Source organism: Sus scrofa, chromosome 5, assembly GCF_000003025.6.
Source record: "Sus scrofa isolate TJ Tabasco breed Duroc chromosome 5, Sscrofa11.1, whole genome shotgun sequence".
Classification (NCBI taxonomy): domain Eukaryota; kingdom Metazoa; phylum Chordata; class Mammalia; order Artiodactyla; family Suidae; genus Sus; species Sus scrofa.
In genome coordinates, this window is record NC_010447.5 from 12,106,761 (window position 1) to 12,130,655 (window position 23,895).

General features: G+C 40.2%; 1 protein-coding gene across 4 annotated transcripts in view; it reads left to right on the forward strand.

Annotated features, from left to right (window-relative positions):
* The window catches only part of SYN3 (synapsin III), a 484,255-nt gene that overhangs the window by 89,020 nt on the left and 371,340 nt on the right, over positions 1–23,895 (forward strand). For all 4 annotated transcript variants that reach the window (XM_021091548.1, XM_021091550.1, XM_021091552.1 and 1 more), the window contains one exon: positions 6,104–6,195. In XM_021091548.1, coding sequence (XP_020947207.1) covers positions 6,104–6,195 — 92 coding nt within the window. The remainder of the gene's footprint in view (positions 1–6,103; positions 6,196–23,895) is intronic.

The window sequence follows — 23,895 nt, forward strand, 5'->3', positions numbered from 1 at the left end:
AGAACATGCACAACTGAGCTATGGAAATAGAAGACATTAAAGTGGGAGCATCACAGTATGAAAGTTGATATCAGCTATAATGAGGATGAGGGAACATTCAGGGAAGCTGGAAATGTTCTGTGTTGTCATCTTGAAATGCATTATACAAGTAGAAATCAATGAAAATTCATCAAGCTTTAAACTTAAAATTTGTGAACTTAATTTAACTATGCCTCTTTTTTTGAGACATTCTTCTAAGTTTACACTATGTGTCTTTAATTTATCAAGATCTATCTTTAAATAATTTCACACCATTTCACAAATAGTGTAAGAACCTTTTAACAGTATATTACCATTACGTTTTCGTGTTCTTGTTATATGTCCTACTTCTGTATGTGTTATAAGCTCCCATAATACAGCTCCAACAATACTATTCTTTTGTTTAAACAGTTGCTTATTCACCTTCAGATACAGAGAAGTACACTGAAGCAAAAGAACATACTTCCTAGAGTACTTTCAAATGCACTTAAATTTTTTTGTTAAAGTATGGTTGATTTATAATGTTCTGTCAATTTCTGCTATACAATAAAGTGACCCAGTCATATATATACATACATATATACATTTCTTTTTCTCAAATTATCTTCTATCATGTTCTATCACAAGTGATTGGATATAGTTCCCTGTGCTGTACAGCAGGACCTTATTGCTTATCCATTCTAAATATAGTAGTTTGCATCTACTAACCCCAAACTCCCACTCCCTCCCTCTCCCCCTTGGCAACCACAAGTCTTTTCTCCAGGTCTGTGAGTCTATTTCTTTTCTGTAGATAGGTTCATTTGTGCCATATTTTATATTCCACATATAAGTGATATCTTGTTCTTTTTTATGACTGAGTAGTATTCCATTGTGTATATGTACCATATCTTCTTTATCCATTCATCTATCAATGAACATTTAGGTTGTTTCCATGTCTTGGCTATTGTGAATAGTGCTGCAGTGAACATCGGGGTGTTTGTATCTTTCTGAATGAAAGTTTTGTCTGGATATATGCCCAGGAATGGGATTGCTGGATCATATGGTAGTTGTATGTTTAGTTTACTGAGGAATCTCCACACAGTTTTCCATGGTGGTTGTACCAATTTACATTCCAACCAACAGTGTAGGATGGTTCCCTTTTCTCCACACCCTCTCCAGCATTTGTTATCTGTAGACTTATTAATGATGCCCATTCTAATAGGTGTGAGGTAGTATCTCAATGTAGCTTTTGATTTGCACTTCTCTCATAACTAGTGATGTTGGGCATTTTTTGATGCCTGTTGGCCATGCATATGTATTCTTTGGAGAATGTTTATTAGGTCTTCTGCCCATTTTTTATTTGGGTTGTTTACTTTTTTGCTGTTGAGTTGTTTGTATGTTTTGGAGATTAAGCCCTTGTCAGTTGCATCAAGTGCATTTTTTATGGAAGAATGTAAAGTGAAAATGAGGTGCCTACATGTATGGACGCCTATGACAACTTGATCCTAATTCAATTAAGAAGAATTTGAAGAAAACAGTCATCAGAGAGATTAGAAGTAAAATAAGATAGTATACATTGTCCAAATGATTATAATTTCCTATAGAATCAATTTGCTTTCAGAAATATAAAAAAGTTGATTATTTTATAGACATTTTAAACAGAAAAAAATTGTATTTACCCATATTTTTACCATATACAAAATTCTTCATTTTGTGTCAATATAAATTTCCCTCTGGTATTATTTTCCTCCTGCCTGAAGAACTTCCTTTAACATTCCTTAGACTCGAAACAAATTCTCTCAACTTTTATTTGCTTGAAAAAGTCTTTAGTGTACCCCGATTATTTTAGAAGGTATTTTACTGAATATAAAAGTCTAGGTTGACATTTTTTTTCTCCCAGTACTTAAAAGAAGCTGTTCCACTGTCTCTTAATTTGCTGCTTTCTGACAAGGCATTGGCTGACATTCTTATCTTTGTTCCTCTTTATATAAAGTATATTTTCCCCTTCTGATAGCTTTGAAATTTTTCTCTTCATCACTGGTTTGTATTAAGCTTATTATTATGTGCCTTGGTATGATTTTCTTTATGTTTCTTCCTTGGGACTCATTAAATTTCTTGGGTCTGTGGATTTATAGTTTTCATCAAATTTCAAAGATTTTTGGCCATTTTTCTTATAATGATCTTGATCATAAGGAAAGATCATTTTCCTTATGCTCTTTCCTCTTCTTCTTCAGTTACACATATATTAAACTGATATTGTCCCATAGCTCACTGAGGTTCTTTTTTTCCCAGTATTTTAAATCTGCCTTCATTTTCTATAAATTTGTATTGCTTTCTCTTCATGTTCACTAGTATTTTCTTTTATATTGTTTAATTGATATTAATCCCATATAATACATTTTATATTAAAATATTAAATTTTTAATGTGTAAAAATTTTCTTTTTCCATTTTTTAATTTTACATTTCTCTCTGTCCTCTACATTGTTGAGAATGTGGGATATATTTATAATAGTTGTTTTAACTTCTATTTCTGCTCTTCCCATCATCTCTCTCATTTCTGGATCTTTTCTTGATTTCTCCTCAATATGGTTTATATTTTCCTGCTTTCTTTCATGCCTAGTAATTTACAATCAAATGCCATAAATTTTACATTGTGAATTTAACATGTTGCATGCTGGATTTTGTTGTATTCCTTTAAATAGTGTTGTACTTTGTTTTTACTTGTAAATTACTTGAATAAATTAGATCCCTTCAGGGCATGCTTTTTAAGCTTTTCTTAGGACAAATCTAGATTGAGTGATTAATCATCCCAGTCTGCCTGGGAACAAGGGGTTTCCCAGAACATGGAACTTTCAGTTAAAAACTGAAACTGAGGGGGCTTCTGAGAAGTGGTACTTTCAGTTTTAAAATTGAGAAAGCTCCAGGTAAACTGGGACACACTGGTCATCCTAGATCTAGGGTATCCTGCAGTCCAGGTCTAATTAGCCCCACTACTAAATTTTTGAGAACTCTACTCATATTACAAGGTCTTTACATTCTAGCTGGTGAGAACATGAACTATCCCCAGCCCTGTGTGAGTTCTGGAGAATGTTGAGTCTACTGTTTGTTGATAGTTCTTTCACTGGCCCTGCAAACTTTCCTTTCATACGTGCTCAGATTAGTGCTCAGCCAAAGACCTACAGATCTGCCCATGGAGGTCTTTTTCTGTGCAACTGTATCTTTACTCTACAAATTCTAGCCACTTCAGCCTCCCTAAATTCTGACCTCTGGACTCTTCAGCCCACTGAGACTGCTGGGCACTGATGGCATTCTCCCATGCCTGGCAACGGCCTTAAGGCAGCCAGCTAGGGCAGTCTCAGGGATAATTCCATTTGTTTCCTTTGTTCAGTGGTCACAGTCCTGCAATGTCTGCTGTTCAGTGTCTGAAAACTATCACTTAGTATATTTTGTCTGAGAGCCTTAATTATATTTGCAAAGACCCTGTTTGCACACAAGGTCACATTCACAGGTATCAAGGTTTGGGACTCGGACATATCTTTAGGAGGGTACAGTTCAACTCACTATAGTTTCTATGAGAGGTCTCCAAAATTGGCTGGTCTTTAGGACTCTACCAGGAGGGTCATCATGCCGTCTTGAAGGAGAGATGGCTGGATACTTGTATGTTCATTTCCATGGCTGTTGAAGGTTTCAGAAAGCTAAATACAGAAGGGTGCCCTTTCCTTCTGTACTTGACCCAACAGAGGCTTGGTTCTATATATAGGCACCTACCCAGGCATCTACCTCCTGTAATAACTCATAAACCAGGACTAGGAAACAACTGTAGACGCACAGATCCAAACAAGATGAACTTCTGACTTGTATACCTAGCTTGAGGTTGTCTTCTACCCGGATATTTCTCTTTCCATTTGGGCAGCAAGACAGTCCCCTGGGTCTTTGCCATTTATAAGCTGGAGGTCCTCCCATCCAAGATTCTGATTCACTCCCTTTTATCATATATTTAGTACTGAGCTATCCTGTGTTGCAACTTTCTTCTAATTTCTTTTTCTCCATTTACACAATTAACAACTTTTCTTTCTAATTCTTTGTAATGTTGCCAGTAAAGTATCAACATGATGGGACTGAATTTTTAAGACATTAGATTTAATAACTAGGTCATTACCACTATTTACCAACTTGGCCTCATTAACAGGGCTCTTTGCTTTTTACCTTGCCACATCAAAATGAAGTTATTAATTAGAGCAAGAGATGCAAGCACTCTGGGTGTGCTTTAATGCCATCTGGGGAGATGCATAGGTCTTTGGTCATAATTCCTGGTAAGTAATTCCAAGGGGATACATTTAAATTGTCATCAAATGATATTTCCCTTCAATGTAAACTTGTTTCTCTCTTTAAGTATGTTATTTTAGGTACCTAAAATTCCCAGTTGTAATCCACTTAAGGCCTTGCCTTATTCAGCTAAATGGTAGGGACAGTGAGGTGTAGCAGTTGAAAGCACAGGCTGGAGCCAGACTGCCTGGCATTAAATCCTGGCTCTGCTACCTACTGTGTGACATTGTACAGGTTATTTGATCTCCCTCTGCCTCAATTTTTCATCTGGACATGTGTGAGGATTAAGTGAATTCATACGTATAAAATGCTTAGGGCAGTACCTGGCACATAGTGAGTGTTTCATGTATGTGAGAAGTTATTTTTATTCATTAAATCCAAAGAAGTAGCTTTTGGCTTCTTTGTAAAAGGCAGTTTAGTACTGTGTATTTTTTAGGATGGGGTTACAGATTGACTTGTATCTCCCTGAAATTTGTATGTTGAAGACCTAACCCCCAGTACCTCAGAATGGGACCTTATGTGGACCTAGGCATTTGGAGATAGGATCTTTAAAATGGTAATCAAGTTAAAGTGAGGTCATCAGAGTGAGTCCTAATCCGGTATGACTGGTTAAAGAGGAACTTGGCTACAGAGGGAAAACGTTGTGTTGAGACGTAGGGAGAGGATGGCCATCTACACCCTAAGCAAAGGAGCCTGAAACAGGTCCTTCCCGCACAGCCCTCGAAAAGAACTAGCTCTACCCACACCTTGATTTTGGACCTCTAGCCTTCAGAACTGTGAGAAAACATTTTCTGTGTTTAAGCCACCTAGTGGTGGTACTGTGTCATGGCAGCCCTAGGAAGCAGATGGTTATTAGCAAATCGCTGTTACCAGGGAGCATATAATCAGGTGGAAGGGATGTTCATAGGATTTTGGTCACGAGCCACAGAAATTTACTGAAGCTTGCACAAACAAATAAGCCAATAAAAGATGAGCTTAGAAGGATATATAATTGTAAAATCCAAGTGCAGGATTATAGTTGGCACATAAACATCAAGAGTACTCCTCCATCTCTTGCCTCTGCCTCTTTCTTGGTGACCAAGAAGTTTCTCTCCATCCCCACTACCCCACCTGACCCCGGTTTTCTGTGCTTTCCCAATCCAGACAGAAGAAAACATGGTCCCCACCTGTGCCCAGATTTGTGTATTAAGGATACAGCCCCCTAGAAAGAAACTCATGGATCAGTCTGAAGTTCCAAATTCTCATGGAAGGGCATTTTATTACTCCACGCTGAGTCAATGCCAACCCCATCAACCATGACCAGGAACAGTATTTCAGTGCTCAAATGTGGGACTTCCATTGTTACCACGTGGATGGAGTAAGGGGAGGGGCCATGACCAAAAAAGGAAAGAGTGGGCAGATAATTTGAGAAGGGTTCTGTTAACTTGATAAGTGACCCCATAACTGTGATGCTGTATCAGTGCAGAGCATGAACTGCAGAAATCCAGAGAAGATGATATATTGAGTAGCATTTGGCCCTTGAACTCTTGGAGCTAGAGTTGCTTCTTCCACCTTCAAGGAGGTAGAAATTAGTAGTGATGTAACCCTACAGGTCACCATGCCTCTCTACACCTCAGCTTCCTCATCTTTCCAAAAAGGAGATAAATAATATTCCTCATTTCCTAAATTTAAGGTGAGGTTTAAATGTGTAGTTGGCATATTCAGGTACCTGATAAATGTTAGAAGTTGTTGGTGTCACTAATATTTGATGAATGTTTATTGTTTTACTTTCTCTTTCAGGCTGAATTCTCAGAATTGAACCTAGCCGCCTATGTTACCGGGGGCTGTATGGTGGACATGCAGGTCGTGAGAAATGGGACCAAGGTTGTGAGGTAAGGAGGACTATGATGCAAAAAAACCTTCATTTGAGAGATGTGTATGGGATACCTCACATGGCCAGCCTCTGTCTATTGCTTGCAACCTAACTCCTGTACTGCATGTGCTTTCACATACAGAGTGTCTGCTTCCAGAGAGTTTTAGGTGTTATTGCATAGGAATGACTAATGGCGCAAATAATATAGGGAAGAAACCATGCCCTGGGCTTGAAAGAAAAGACTTGGGCTTCATTCCTGGCTTTGTGGCTCTATTAGGGAATATTATTTAGCTCTTGCCCACTGGTTCTCGTCTGCAGCATGATGATAGCCCATGGAAGTAGAAAGCATGTATGTGAGAACACCTTCTATTCTAAAATGCTATACAAATGTAAGAGTTTTTTAGAATAGGCTGCATCCTGCTTCCAGCAATATGGCAGAATAAATGTTCAGAGAATCCCCTCCCAGGACACCATATTGAAAAGTACTGGATATAATATTTTTCAAAGAATCTGTTTATAGTATATGCTGAGCTGGAGGAGAAGTGAGGAATTCTTCAGAAGCCCAGAAATGTCAAGAAAGTATAAATCTACAGGAGAGATAAATGTATATTAAAATATTTCTATCTAGTTAAGCACCCAGAGAAAGATACAGAAGAAGTTTTTTGAGAGTTTAGATTAGGGGAAGAAATAGGATTCAGATTTGGGAAAGTGAAGAAAACAGGAAGAAATTTCAAGAAAAGGTGGCATTTGATCTGTCAAATGGTAAAATATGGGTATTCTGTTTGTTCTAAGAATAGGAAACAATATTTGTACAAACAGACAAGCAAAAACAAGGAGAATGGGAAATTACGATAATGCAACTAATTCAGCCATCATTTACTGAGTCCCTGCTGTGTGTCAAGGAAGACGTTATGTGACTTCCTATTTCTAGTAATGGTAGACCAACTCTAGATTATCTGAAAACAATATAAAGGTGGTTTCATATAATGATAATCTTTAAAGGCTTTAAAGAATTGACATGCAGTATGGAATTATGAGGAAAAGAAGAATGGGGAGATGGAAATACAGAGAGATCAATGAGTACAAAAGCTAAATTTTTCTAGAGTATTTGCAGAGTATAGAAAATTTGAACATTGGTTTTGACAGCCTAGCAGGTGCAAGGGAGAAAGAAATCAATTCCCAGGATTACTCAAGGTGTAATGGTAGGCTGTACCCCAAATAAGCTGAGGTCCCAAAGGACTACATCTCAAGGTGAATGCAAGTCACTTCAGCTTGAATTGCACTTTGCTTGGTCTTCTAGGAAAGCTCAATTATTAAACTTAGTTTATGATAATCTCAGACATGCCAGAAGTAAAAGTAAATCCTATGTAGTGGAAAGCATTTTCATCCTAGGCTTAAAATAATAATTCAAATAATTTTTTGTAAAATAGCTAGCACAGAGTCAAAAATAACCATGCACAGACACCACGAGTAAGAAGAGACAGGAGCTATATTCAGAAAGAGACCCTCAAAGACACCAGATATTAAAATTATAAGACACATGCATTTTTAAAAGAAAAAAAAATCCTACTACTAAGTTGAAAAGAAAATCAGGTTGGAAAATATCTGCAGGGAATAGGAAACTATAAAGATGGCACAACCAGGACCCTGGTGGCTCAGCAGGTTATGGATCAGGCATTGTCACTTCTGTGGCTTGGGTTACAACTGTGACATGGGTTTGATCCCTGGCCCAGGAACTTCTGTATGTTGCAGGCACAGCCAAAAAAATTTAATGACAAACTAATTTTATTAAAACTGAATAGAACTTATAGAAATGAAAACTATAGTAGCCAAAATTACTGGAAGTGTTGTAATTAATGGTATATTAAACACCATTGAAAAGATGTTAATGAAGTGAAAAGTAGATCTAAAGAAATTATCCCAAATAAAGCACAGAGAGAAAAAGATTGGAAATTCAAAAGGGATGGTTAGATCTCCTGAGAAGGTCTAACATTCATTTAACCAGAATTGCAGAAAAAGAGGGAAAAGTGAATGGAGCAGAGGCAGTATAATAAGAAATGATGGCTAAGAATCTTTCAGGAAGATACCAAACCACCAAAATCATAAGCTGAACAAATTTCAAACAAGATCAACAAAAAGAATTCTACCACCAAAACAGGATAGTGTAAGTGCAGAAAGATGATGAAAAATAAAAAGTTAGCCAAAGGAAAAATCAAGATGATTACTTGATTGGTATAACGGACTGGCTCCCAGGCAGCAGGGATGCAAAGATATCTTCATTGTGCTGAAAGAAAATAATCGCCATCCTCAGGGAAATGTATTTTCTGAAAGATGGCAAAATAAAAACACAGTTTTTTAAACTTCTCTCTTAGTGAGAGAAGCCCCTCACTAAGGGGAAATTGTAAAGTATGGACTTTAGGCAGAAAGAAAATGATCCCAGAGTAACATAGATTAGTGAGAAGACATGAAAAGCAAAGAAGGTAGAAATGGTAATAAGCATTGTTTTCAAACAACAGCAACAATAATAATATCTTACATATTTAAAAATTCAGGAAAGATTAAAATACACAATAGTCAGTTAGTAGGGCTGGGGCTAAATGGAATTAAAGTATTCTGAGGAAGAGAGGAAGGTCAATGTATTGATTAATAACAGATTTTGAAAAATTGAACATGAAAATTAAAGAAAAATTAAATGTAATCTCTATGGTAATTTCCAAAAAGATAGACACAGAATGTAGTACTTTAAAATGATGGGAGAGAGAAATAGAAATAATAAAAGAAGATAAGAGAGAAAAACCAACAAAGAACAGGATTTATAAATAATGACGAAGATGATAGATTTAAATCCATATATATCAGTAGACTGATATTCTGAATGATGTGTACAGCAGTACTGGTTATTAAAATATTGAAACTGTTCTGTGCAAATTGCTAAATAGTCTCTGCCCTGAACCCACTGAATGCCTTTAGCCACCCTTACTTACCCCATGGATGGGTATGGCCATTGGACTACTCTTTTGTCCACCAGTTCACCACACTCCTGTCCCCAATCCCATATCCCTGTTTTGCCCGTGGTCAGAGGATGCCGAACATTATAGGGAAGATACACCTTTGGAAGCCGTAGTGGAACCCATAAAGCAAATGCCTGGTTCCCTTTGTCCTTTCACGGCTGTTTGCCTGGGAGTCCTGTAGAGTCGCCCTCTCATGGTCACTTGTGAGAACTACAACTTCCTCAAAGTATCCTACAAGGTGCTAAATATTTGTGTCACCAATACATATCAGTGATTATATTAAATGTAAATGAACTGAAGGCTCTAATTTACAGAGCATCTGCAGCAATATTTTCAGAGTATATTTCTTTAAAATAAAACTGTATTCCCGTCAAGAGAGTCATCTAAAACATAAGAATATAGAAAGTTTAAAAGTTAAAAGATGGAAATAAAAATACACATATTAAATAAGAGTATAAATTAAATATTAAATAAAGTATGAATAAGTTATATATATACACACACACACACATATACATACACATACATGCACACACCATGTAACTACGGGGCAAAGGAAAGCTAGCCAGCGCAGTTGTACCGATATCAGAGGGAAAACAGACTTCTAGGTAAAAAGCATTACTAGGGGATAAGAAGTAACCCATTAGGATAAAGGATTCCTGGACATCCCAAGCCTCATTCTTGACCTGCCATCTTCCAGAATTTATTAAAGTGCTTATAAAAATAGATTTATAAAGCTGTTTCAAGTTATTCTTAATTAGCTAGTCTCCCAGCATTTAGGAATGGCAGGCTTTGAAGATATTTATAATGGGTTGAGTTGTGTGCCTCCAAAAAAGACGTATGCCTAGTTACCCCAGAGTGTGATCTTATTTGGAAGTAAGGTCATTACTAATGTAATAAGATAAGGTCATACTTCAGTAGGATGGGCCTTTAATCCTGAATGATTGGTATCCTTATAAGAAGTGGGAAACGTGGACACAGACACAGGGAAAAAGCCATGGGATGATGGAAGCAGAAATTACAAGCCAAGGACTGCCAAGGGTTGCCATCCATCACCAGAAGCTAGGAGATGGGCATAGAACAGATTATCCATCAGCCCTCAGAAGAAACACCAATGCTGCTGACACCTTGATTTCAGACTTTGAGCCTCTAGCACTGTGAGAGAATAAATGTCTGTTGTTTTAAGTCATCCAGTTTGTGGTACTTGCCAAAAAAGCCCAAGAAAATGAGTGCAGTAGTGCTTTTCAGATTTTAATGTGCATACAAATACCCTGGAGATCTTGTTGAAATTCATCCCCATCCATTAGGTCTTCAGGTAGGACCTGAAATTCTGAGTTTCCTACAGTTCCCAGATGAAGCCAATGCTGCCAGTCCTGCAGAACTTGATTTGAGCACAGAGGTTCCCAGATGCTGCTGATGCTACTGATAGAAGACCCTACCTTGAGTAGCCAGGGCCGTGAGGACAGTGCTGATATAGCCAAAGCCCTGGGTTCAAGGGTCCATGGGGACGTTAAGATTTATTTTGTCCATTCCCAGGATGGTGCGTACAGTATCAGTCAGGTTGCTTGTTTTGGCAAGCCACAGGTTACCAAGTGCCAGACCTGCAAGAATGTTCACACAAACCAGGTAGCCCCATCCTGACTCAAACTTTGTCCTGGTGGTGAAGAGTCAGTAGAATCTTCCTCTGCATATGGCGCCATACCAAGTCCTAGCAGGAATATCGAGCAGTGCTCTTGATTTGCAGTATATTCTTCTGAAAAGACTTAGGTGTTGCATTGCAAATACCCTTAAGCACTTCCAAGTATGCAGTAGGGGCAAGGCCTAGATCTTACAAAGTCTCGCTCTTGGGGAACACCTTCAGGGAAGATGACCAGGAGGGATGATAGAGCAGACCACTGCTGTTTTTCTCTAGCACCTATTCCTCCTGCTTTGGGGAATAGCACCTAGCTTTCCCATTGGGGCAGCACCTACCCAACTTGCAATCTGTATGGTATCTAGAGCTGACAGCAATAACCAGCCCTAGAATCAGAATATCACACTGGAAGGAAAAAAAAAAAAAAAAGACTGGGACCCAAGCCAGGCCAATGAGAATTCATGTGAGACTTTCACTGGAACTCTTGGGTGTGAGACACATGTGTTCTGCTGGGGCTGCTTAGCTGGTAGGATGGACTCCTGGAGCTGCTGTGGCCATGGCTCTTTCTCCTTGACAGGGGGATATGCTGAGAATGAAGCCAAGGCAGAGGAAAACAAGGCCAAGATAGAGAAAGAGAATCAATGACCTGATGATATTATTCAAGGCCTTGGATCCAGACTCATCTCCAAACTGGAGCCAAAAAAAAGGCCTTTTGGATGAAGCCAGCTTGAATTGCATATACAGAATTCATGAATTTTTATTTATTTAACAAACACTTTATAGCATTTCCTACATGCTAGGCACTGTTCCAAGCACTTAACATGTATTGACTCATTTCATCCTTTCAACAACCCTATAAAGTTTGTACTATTATAATCCACTCTTTCTAGATGAGGAGACTGAAGCACCAATAAGTTGGGCAAAGGAATCAAGGTCTTCAGCCAGTAAGGAACAAAACTAGGATTCAAGCCTAGGCAGTTGGTCCCAGAGCCTTTGTGTCTCCACTTACTGGACTGCCTCTTTAACAAGGGGGAGACTGTTTCATATTTAGAGCTACTTAAAGAGGCAGTGATTTCCTTATTATGAGTAGAATGCAAAAGTATAATTACTCAATAGCCAAATATTGAAGGGATCCAAGAATCTGAATTTTAGGCAGTGGGAATTTAGTTAAAGGAAAGGGCACTAATTAGTAAAATGAAAATGTGAAGTATAAAACTAACTGATAAAGGTAAGTATTTGGTTAGATTAGAATACTACAACAGTGGTGTGTAAAACACTTCTAACTCTAGTAAAAAGGTTAAAATACAAAAGTATTGAAAACAGCAACTGCTACAATGATTTGTTAATGAATATACAATATAAAAAGTATAAATTGTAGCATCAAAAACATAAAATTTAGGAAGAAGCAAGTAAAAGAGTAGTTTTTGTATGATTGAGGTTAAGTTGTTATGAGCTTAAAATATACTTATAACTATAAGGCGTTTTATGTAAGCCTCATGGTGACCATAAAGCAGAAACTTTGGTACTTACACAAAGCAGAGCACACCACTACAGAAAAGCATCAAATGACAAAGGAACCCAGCAAGAGAGGAAGAAAGGAACAAAGGAATGGCAAATCAGCCAGAAATCAATTAACAGAGTGGCAACAGTACTTTAAATAACTACCTTAAATATAAATGGATTAAATTTTTCAATGAAAAGGAAAAAGAGTGGCTGAATGAATTAAAAGAAGAAAAGATCCAACAATATGCTGCTTAAAAGAGCATAACCTACTTTAGCTCACTTTAGCTCTAAAGATACACATAGGCCAAAAGTGAAGGAATGGAAAAAAAGATATTCCATGCAAAGAGAAAACAAAACAGAGCAAGGTAGCTATGCTTATTTCAGACAAAATAGACTCTAAGTAAAAAACTGTTATAAAAGACAAAAAAGACATTATACAATGATAAAGGGGGTCTGTTCAAGAGGATACAACAATTGTAAATATATATGCACCCAACACCAGAGCACCTAAACATATAAAGCAAATATTAACAAATATAAAGGGAAAAGTAGACACCAGTACAGTATTAGTAGAGAATTTCGGGACCCCACTTGCAACACCAGATAGATTACTCAGACAGAAAATCATTCAGACAGAAAACATTGGATTTGAACCACACTTTAGACCAAATGGACCCAACAGACATACACAAGACATTCCATTTGAGAGCAACAGAATATACATTCTCAAATGCATATGAAACATAAATCATATGTTAGGCACAAAACAAGTCTTTAAAAATTTAGGAAGATTGAAATCATGTCAGGTATATTTTCAGACCACAGTTGTATGAAAGTAGAATAAATCATAGGAGGGAAACTCATCTAAAACTAAAAAAATTCTGCACAGCAAAGAAAATAGTCAACAAAATGAAAAGGCAACATACAGAATGGGAAGAAATATTTGCAAGCCTTCTCTCTGAAAAGGGGTTAATATCCAAGATATATAAAGAACTCAAACAACTTAATAGCAAAAAAACAAGTAACCTGATTTTTAAAATGGGCAAAGGACCCGAATAGACATTTTTCCCCCAAATTAGACATACAAATGGCCAACTGGTATATGAAAAGATACTCGGCATCACTAATCATCAGGGAAATGCATATCAAAACAACAATGAAATATCATCTCATACCTAGTAGGATGGCTGTTATCAAAAAGTCAAAGGATAGCAAGTGAGGATGAGGAGGTGGAGAAAAGAGAATCCTTGTGCATTGATGGGAGTGTAAATTGGTACAGTCATTCTGGAAAACAACATGGAAGTTCCTCAAAAAAATTAAAACTGGAGTTATATGGCTCAGAAATCCCACTTCTAGTGATATGTCCAAAGGGCATAAAATCACTATATTGAAGAGATATCTATGTGCTCATGTTTATTGCAGTACTACTTATAGTATCCAAGGTGTAGAAACAACCATATGTCCATTGGTGGATTAATGGACATGTGTATATATGTACATACAGACACATATATAGGAATATTATTCAGCCTTTAGAAAGTATGAAATCCTGCCTTTTGTGATGACATGGATTAACCTGGAAAACATATGCTAGGTGAATTAAGCCAGACACAGAAAGACAAATACTGCCTGATCTCATTTTTATGTAGAATCTAAAAAAGTTGTACTTATGGTAACAAAGAGTAGAATGGTGGTAATTAGTTGCTGGCAAGTGGGAGAAATGGGGGATGTTGGTCAAAGGGTACACACTTTGAGTTATGAGTAAGTTCTGGAGATCTTGATAATAATATATCATATACTTGAAATTTACCAAGAGGGAGTTCCCGTCATGGCTCAGTGGTTAACGAATCCAACCAGGAACCATGAAGTTGCGGGTTTGATCCCTGGCCTCACTCAGTGGGTTGAGGATCCAGCGTTGCTGTGGCTGTGGTGTAGGCCGGCGGCTACAGCTCCGATTTGACCCCTAGCCTGGGAATCTCCATATGCCATGTGAGCAGCCCAAGAAAAGGCAAAAAGACCAAAAAAAAAAAGAAAGAAAGAAATTTACCAGGAGTATTGCTCAAGTGTTTTTAGCACATTAAAAAAAAATGTTTCACTCTGTGAGGTGATAAGCATGTTAATTAACTTGATCATGGTTGTCATTTCATAATGTATACCTAGATCAAACCATGTACCCCTTAAATATATGACAAAATATGTTGTATGCCTTAAATCTATACAACTTTTATTTGTTAATCATACCTCACTAAAGCTGGGGTAGGGAGGAGAAGAAAAAGACAACACTTGGATTTGAGCCCGGGCCTCTGAGTCTATGCCAAGTGTATTTCCAGTGTCTTCAAACCCTGGAATGTTATTCTCTTCCTTACATTACCTCTGTCCACACCACAGCATCTGGTCCTGTTGAGCCCACCCCAAGTTGGCATGAGTGGACTCTGAGTCTGTGCAGAAAGCAGGAGGAAATAGAAATTTCTCCTGGTGCTGAGTGTGGCTCAGGTCCACTTGGGGTGCAGGATGTGTGTGTTATTCTCTCTTAGAAATCTGTCACTCAGACCTCAGATTCTACCTCTCTGAATGTCAGATTTTTCATATGTAAAAGATAATAGTATTATATTCTACATAGTTTTTATAAGGATTAAATGAGATGTTGTATGTGAAAGTTTGTTCCTTCATTCCACATATGTTTATTAAGGGCCTACTATGTTCCAGGCTCCATTCTAGATATTAAGAATTATATCAGACAAGGGTTAGGCGGAAAACAAAAATCACCCCCAAATAGTTTAGAGAGATTCTAATGAAGGAATCACTTACAGAGGCATATGTGGAGCTCAGAGAACATGAGGCATCGAATAGTAACAGCAAGAAGCGTTATCATCATTAGGAGAGGAAGGAGAATTATTAGACTAAATCTGGTAGGTTTAGGCTAGACTTGGGCAGGAGGGACATGCAGTTGAAGCAATAGTTTTAGAGGAACTTGGCTACCTCCAAAGTCATGGCGCTGAAGCCGGAAGAAGCACCACCACCTCTGCCCTCCATCTCCTGCTGGGGCCTCACTTGGCCCAGTGAGCAAGAGAGCCGATTGATGCTGTCTACAGAGGGGCTCAGAGCAGCGCAGAGAAGAATGGCGTCGGGGCGGGAGGGTCCCCAAAGAGAATAACTCTCAGGAATCACCAGTAAACAAAACAGTCCGCTTTTCTGCTCGGCCACGTTCTACTAGTGCTTTGTAAATCGCAAAGTATTGCACACGAGTTGATTAAATCATGAATAATTATAGTAATTAAGTTGATAGCACCCCTTGCTCTGGTTTCTGTCAAACACCCAAACCGAGGGTGGACTGCCAGCCAGCTCGAGGTGCTCAAGAGCAACTCAGACAATCCAGGTTCTCAGTAAAGTTGCATAATTCTATTTAGAGAGCAGAGCAGGGGCCATTCCAGGGCATGTTAAGATTCATGCCTTGTGGATGGCTGTGGCCATTCTGGGCCCAAATTCAAGCCTGGCTTCACAATGGAGCAATAAAAAAAAAAAAAAAAAAGGGCAGCCGTGTCCATACAGACAGATGGGATTCGAAATACAGGACAGGAGAAAGCAAGAATGAAAAACACCCAAGGAAGCAGACGTTAATGAGGCCCCAGCCTAATTACGCAAGCCCTGCTTTCAGTGTCCAACATTAGGCAACACTAAATTACAGGCACCCGTTCAAACCACAGCGGCTGATAATGTGTCTCTGCTCATTAGAAGGTCAGACCTCAGAGAAGGTTGAAGAGAGGGAGCCAGAAAGCAAAGTAACATAGGACCTTGCAGAAAGGCATTGAAGACTCTTAAAAACTCTACCCCCATAGCCACCCCAGGCTTTTAGTTTCCAGGGAGGATGTTTGGGGCAAGATGGAGTTGTGTGGGCCTGTCCCATAAGAGAATTTATTTTACAAAATCTTAGAGGTCCAGAGTTAGTAGAGTTCCTTAGAGTTTTCTGTGTGTCCTCTTTTTACAGATGGGCAAACTGTGGCCCAGGAGGCAGGGAGGAGGCTGACTTGTCTGAACCCTCCTAACACATTAGTTTTTGTGTCAGGATCAGCTCTCAATCCTGAGAACTCTCAAAACATCCCGTCGAAGAACATTATAAAATAATGTTTACTTCACACATAATTGTTCAAAGTCTTCCAAGCTTCCTGAACTTGGAATTTCAAATTCCAGATACTCATTCATTCGACAAATATTTATTGAGCAAGTTCAGAGTGCCAGGCACACTCCAGCAAGTCACAAAGAGCTCAGTTTCTGCTCTCCTTTCTTGGTGCCTGTGTCTGTTTGGAAAAGTGTTCCCTTCAGTTCTCCTAAGTGGTTACATACCTACTGAGCGTTTCCTACTTTCCGTTTTTTTTTTTTGTTTTTTGTTTTTTGTTTTTTTTTTTCATTTATTAAAGATGTGCCAGGGGATACAACCGTGAAAAAAATAGACAATAGCTTTTGTGGAACTGAGATTTAAGCTACAGAAAACTGACAACAAAAAAGAAAACAAATATGCGTTCTAATGGCAGATCATGAGAAAAGGTTGAAGGAAAAGGAGATGGAGAGTGACTGGTACTTGAGGTGGGTAATCAGGGAAGCCTTCTCTGAGGAGGCAACTTGAGTAGAAACCTAAATAAAGTGAGCAGAGTGAGCCCTGTGGATTTGGAGGAGGAGCTTCCCTTCTCTGTCTTTGTCTCTCTGTCTCTCTCTCTCCCTCTCTTGACTGAATGGATGTGCACACAGGTAAGGGGCAGCTTTGGGGCCAGAAGAGGCAAAGAAGGAAGGCAGAGACCTCCCTTGGCCTGGTGCACTCCTGTCCCCTTCTCTGCCTTCTTCCCCGAAATCGAATTTGGTGCCCCTCCTCTGTGCTCATAAAGCATCTAGGACTTGCCCAGGTAGGCTGCAGGTCTTCATGGCCAAAAGCCCACTGTGTGGCAGAGCAGACTGCTTGGGATGGGTCCAGCTCTCCCTTCTCAAGCTGGGAGGCCTGCATTAGTCTCTCCACCTTTCTCACTCTTGGTTTTCCCCATCTGTAAAGTGGGAGGAAGTAGTCCTTACTTCCGAGAGTGATCCCTATGAGGCAGGTAAATGGCGCCTGGTAGGCAGTCCTTGCACCTGCTCTTCCTCCTTCCTGAAACACCTTACAGATGTTACCACGTTACACATTACACCTCTCACTTCCTTCCAAATTTCTGATCAAATGCTACCTCCTCAGAGAGACCTTGCCAGACTATACTGTCCCTGCACTTGAGGCTCAACTGTGCTTTTTTTTTCCTTCAAGCATTTATCACTGCCTGAAATTATAGATAGGTAAATAGATAGATGGATGATAGAAGATTGATTGATGGCTGATAAATTAGATATATTAATATACTGCATTAATGCAATATTATTGTAATAATGTATAATATATAATAATATTATTATAGATTATATGCTTTGTATAATTAGATACATACATTAATATAATAATATTAATATTATAATTATAATGTATATTATATAGTAATTATGTATTGGTAATATAATTATTATACTGAAGATACAGATAAAATATACTATTATGTAATTTATTTTATTGTATTATTTTCTAGAACAGAAGAACAGGTAGGCAGTGACTTTGTTCTGCTTTACTGTAATCTCAGCTCCTAGAACAGGGCCATCAGTTTCTCAATAACTGTATGTTCAATGAGTAAAGGGATGAGCCAGCCCTGAACCAGTGGCTCTGTGTTCTTGCTCTTACTGCTCTTCCTGGATTGTGACAGATTCAGGAGAGCAGTAGTCATTACTTACTTCTCATGTCTCCTACTGGACTGGACCTTCCTTGAGGATCAGGTTAAGGACAGTTTTTCCAAGTTTTACCCTCAGCGTCTGGCACAGCGCCGAAATCTTTGCTGAAGGCATTCAGGACCGGCTGACTCTTCGAATGAATAAGAATCTCACAACTTTGCAAAGTAAAAAGCTCACGACTGAGAAGACTCCAGCCAGCTTGCACCAGGCGCGGACTTGCTGACCGGCACGCCGCCCACCGCCTTCTCTCCCGGGGAGGGGACGGGGTCTGGGAGGCCAGGGACAATGAGGCATTGAGGGTCCCAGCAGAGCAGCCTTGGCGGAGGAAGGCCCGATCTATCTCTTCGCCCAGGGCCTTTGCCCTCGGCACTGCAGGAGAAAGCAGAATCCCTGGGGACTTACAGAGGTGGGGCGTGGGAACGGGAAGAAAGCAGCCCAAGAAAGAGACAGTGAGAGCCTGTAAAGAAATGCCAGGCTCTGCTGCCCATGTGTCTCTGGCCAACAGGCCAGTGGCAGATCTGCCAACTCCCCCAGGAGAGGGAACGGCATGCTAACAGAGAAAACCAGTGTGACTCCTGATTCCCAGGATCATAGAAATTGGGGATCCTATCGGAGAGACCTGGGAGGCCACTGGAGAACCCCTGCGTTCCCTCCCAGGAATGGCTCCAGCGCTGGGCCACACTCTGCCGTCTCAGGGCTCCTGCTCCCAACCTGACACAATCCACTGCAGGAGGAATTGCCCCATGGTCACTTCCCCCTTTTGCCTTTGGCATCCTGTTTCTCATTCAGACGTAATCACCTTTTACTAAAAGGCTACTTGTGCCTAGGGACTTCTCAGTGGCAGGTAATTTGATCCCTTTTTGAAAGAAGTGAAAGGACACTTTCTGGGAAAGGTAATGCCTAGGTCCAAGGTCACACAGCGAATGAGGAGGGGAGTGGGGTTCAGACTCCCATGATTTCATATCACACCACCCTTCCAGCTGGTCACACACCTTGGTACTGGGAACAACACTGGCATTGGTATCAGGCAGTCCAGGGTTCACATCTCAAGTCCCTACTCGCTGTTTGTATGCCTGCACAAGGAACCTCACTCCCTGATTCCCACATTATTCAATTGTAAAATGCTGGTGTTGCCTACTTTGAGGGCTGAAAGAGGGAGTCTGCGAATGCCGGAAACAGAGTGAATGTTCTCTACATGGCCAGCCTTCCCCTTCCTTGCCCTCCCACCCTGCATGCTCTTCCTTTCCTGACTGCTTTTTATTTTATTTTCTGCATTTGGACCTATCTCCCCAACCCAGACTGGGAGGTCCTGGAGGGCAGAAGTTGTGCTGCTTTCATCATTGCAACCAGCTGGTATTGTGGTACTTGATAAGTGTGGACTGGGTGCCAGGTTTGAGCCCCACCCTGTGTGAAGCCCCAAGCTTGCTTTCTTAGAAATGCTTGTGGTCCTCCTTTGCTCTGAAATATATAGTGACTCAAAATGGTATGTAGCATCCCCATACTGCAGATGCAGAAACTGAGTCACTGAGTAGCTAACAACTCCCCTAAGAAAGAGGAGGTTACGTGACAAGAGTTGGAGGCAGGATTTAAACCTAGGAAGGCTAATTCTACACCCATGCTCTTAAGAGCTCTACTATAGTGCCCCCGTGTGATTGAGTCCTTGGTCATGACTAGTCCATTTTGTGCCATTTCATAAGTGCTCTATGCCTGCACAACCTATTTCCTCAGTTAACTCAGCTTTGTATCTTTGGATTTTCTTTTAAAACCATCTTTGTCACTTACCTTAGGCAAGTTGATGATCCTTTCTGTGCCTCAGTTTCCCCAGATACAAAACAGAGATAATGATAGTTCCTAACCCGAGGTGTGGTTGAAAGAATGAAAGAAGCTAATTCACTAAAGGCACTTACCACAGGACCTACCAGGTACTTAGCATTCACTATATCTTAGTTGTTATGAGTTATTTCCCTCAAAGCATGAAACTTAGCTTAGCCTTGGGCTGTACACTCCGATAAATACTTTTGTCTCTGCCAATACACAGTGGGACTTTGAACTTGGATACTGATACTGTTTGCCATTCTTGTCAGTGTCATACACATTCTTTTGCCTTCTGCCAGAGTGAACTGAATACCTGCTTTGTGTCAGGCTCTCTGTGAGGTACTTCCTATGTACTGCATTACTTTGTATTCTTGTCCCCATAACGCAGATGGAGAAACTGAAGCTCTCAGAGCTTATGTAACTTGTCCCTAAGGAACCCAGCAAGGCAATGGAAAATCTTAACTAGTCCTCCACATTCTCCCCACCCCACCTCTAATCTATTCTCTATACCACAGCCAGACTGATTTTTTTTAATTAATAGACTTTATATTTTTTGAGGAAAAGTTGGTATTTTTATTTTTTAATATTCTTTCTTAAAATATTATTTTCCATCATGGTCTATCCCAAGAGACTGGATATAGTTCCCTCTGCTGTGCAGTAGGACCTCATTGCTTATCCATTCTAGATGTAATAGTTTCCATCTACTAATCCTAAACTCCCATCCGTTAGACTTTATGTTTTTAGAGAGGTTTTAGGTCCATAGCAAAATTGAGAGGAAAGTACACAGAGTTCCCATATACCCCCCTGTCCTCCCCCCCACACAACCTCCCCCATTATCTACATCCCTATGGGTAGTACATTTATTGCAATTGACAAAGCTACACTGAAACATCATTATCACCCAAAGTCCTTAGTTTATATTAAAAATTGGTGTCATACATTCTGTGGGTTTTGGCAAATATATAACAGCACAAATCCACCATTATAGTATCTTATGGAACAGTTTCACTGCCCTAATAATCTCCTGTGCTCTGTTTATTTGTCCCTCCGTCTTCCCTAACCCCTGGCAACCACTAATATTTTTACTGTTTCTATTGTTTTGCCTTTTCTAGAATGTCATAAAGTTCAAATCATACAGTAGTGTATACTCTTTTTAGAGTGAGGGTTTGTTTTTGTTTTTATTTTTGTTTAATGGCCACACCCATGGCACATGGAAGTTCCTGGGCCAGGGATTGAATCTGAGCCTCAGTTATGGCAATTCCAGTTCCTTTAACCCACTGTGCCAGGCTAGGGATCAAACCTACACCTTCGAAGTGACCCAAGCTGCTGCAGTCAGATTCTTAACCCACTGCACTATAGCGGGAACTCAGAGAGTGAGCTTTTCAAAACACTAATTTGATTGTGTCATTCATCAGTTTAAACTCTTCCATACATTCCTTGTATTCTCAGACCAAAGTCTTTACTGTGGCTCCTGTGGTCTGGCCTCACACACCTGCCAGCCTCTTGCTCTCTCTGTATCCGCCATATCAAATCTTGCTCAGTTCTTCCACACTCACCCTTTCTTTCCCGCCACAGGTTTTCACATATTCTGTTCCTTCTGCCTGGAAAGTTCTTTCCTCCCCATTTCACCTAGAAAACTCCTGCTCATCCTTCAGATTTCAGCTCAGGTGTCACTCAGGAAAACCACTTAACCTTCCTATATGATATTCACTGTGCCTTGTACTCAGCGGCTTGGAGTCTGTCTTCATTGACTATATTCCTTAAATGAAGGAACTATATGTATAGCTATTTAAAGTATTTACTGTGTCTCAGGCACTGCTGGCCTAATTCTTACATCCTTCTTGCATGGTCAGTACATAAACTATATTTTATAGATGAGAAATTGAGGCTCAGAGAGGTTCGGTATCTTACCCAAAGTCCCACAGTCATGAGGGGTGGAGTTGGCATTTTTATCCAGCTCTGTCTGAATTTAAAATCATGTTCTTACAACTATACCATGCCGCCTGACTTTTTCTTAATGCTGGAGTCCATGTTTGAGCCTGTATTGGTGGCAGGGTACTGGGACTTTCTGAGTGGGTGGCTGGCTACTCATTTCCAGGGGCTGGGGGTCAGAGAAGAGGTTGGTGCCATTTAGTAATGTACAGCAGCAGCTCTGCAGTTGGGCAATCACAGCATTTGTTCACCATATGATGGTTTGGCTCCCATTCAGCTCCCCAGGGAGAGCCATACAGCCATCTTTTATTACCACCCTCTGTGCTGAGAGAAAGAAGCACAAAGAGATAAAGTGACCCTGTGGCTTGCATTTGCTTTGGGCGATCATGCACAGCTCTCTGACTGCACAGCCTACATCCTCCTTCCCCTCATTGAGGGCTCCTACCTACATCAGGGCAAGGCTGAGACCATTCTTTGTCGCTTTCTTCCAGCCAAATTCATACTCTCCCTGAGCTTCTCCCACCTAATGCTGAGGCAGGAGAATAGTAAGGGTCATTGTGTAAGGTTGTGCATCTTGTGCACTGCTCAAAGACATATACGATGCCCTTCAAGTGGGGGCTGAAAATTATCCAGTTCTCTGCTCATCTATGCCTTAGCTTGGATCTGCCTCTGCCCTTTTCCTAATAAAGACCATCAGTCAGCCCTGGGCTCTGACAACCAAACACCATCTCTCTCTGCATGGAATCTACATTCACTAGGATGTCAGTCTCTAGACCCTGCTGACACCAGAACTCCTGCAGCCATAAATCACTCGTCATAGTTAATGTTGACTACCCTTCCGTCTAGGTTTGGAACTCCTAAGCAAACTACTGGGACTAAGACTCTGACCTTTGGGGTCAAGAACAAAGCATTTTTGACTAAGTGTTAAGATCACAGGCTGCAAAGTTAAATAAACCTGGATTCAGGTCCTCCTTCCACTACCTACTGACTGTGTGACCTATGGACACTCACTTCACCTCTCTGAGCCTCAATTCCATCATCTGTGAAACAGAGTGGTGCTTATAAAAATTAGATATAATAACTAAAACTGAAAAAAATGTCTAATATCAGCTGGTTACTATAGACTTGCGTCTGTTCTGTGCATTTTTTGTTTTGTTTTGTTTTGGGGACCACAGCAGCAGTATATGGAGGTTACCAGGCTAGGGGGTCGAATCAGAGCTGCAGTCACCGACCTATGCCACAGCCACAGCAACGCCAGATCTGAGCCGCATCTGCAACCTATGTGGCACCTTGTGGCTATGCCGGATCCTTAACCTACTGAGCAAGGCCAGGGATTGAACCCAAATCCTCATGGATACTAGTCGGGTTCTTAACCTGCTGAACCACTATAGGAACTCCTGTTCTATACACTTTTATGGAGATTGATTGCTTTAATTCTCTGAACAATCTGTTTTCTGTATGAAGAATCTGAGGCACAAAAAGATCAACTAACTTGCCCAAGGTCACACAGCTGCTAGATTGGTGAGGCTGGGATTTGAATCAGGGCTCTGATCAGGCCTCTCTACTGACTCTCAAGCAAAGCACATAGAGATCAAGTCCAGACCTGGCATGAAGAAGGTGCTCAATAAATAAAAGCCATTGCTGTTATCAGCAGTTGCAGCTGTAGCTGTAGCTTCCAGGATCAGAAGCTACCAGCACATGAAATTTTATAAATCATCTACTGTGTCATGTGGTGCTCAAACCCTATTCCCCAGAGGTACCTCCTGGTCTCTTTTCAGATTGTTGCAGGGGTTTAGTGGGCAGGATTCCAACTCCCCCTTTTCCCATCCCTGCCACTTTCACCCAAAGAATTAGTTCCACTTTTATCGATGTGTTAAAATTCCAAGTAAAACTTTGTTGAAAAAGTATTCTGCTGCCAAGCAAGAGTTTTAAAATGGGCCCCAGCCTAATCCATTTATCTTTAAATAAATGTGCCACAGAAAGGGCAGGCATCTTACTCAAAGACACACAGCGAGTCAGTTGGAGACCATGCCAG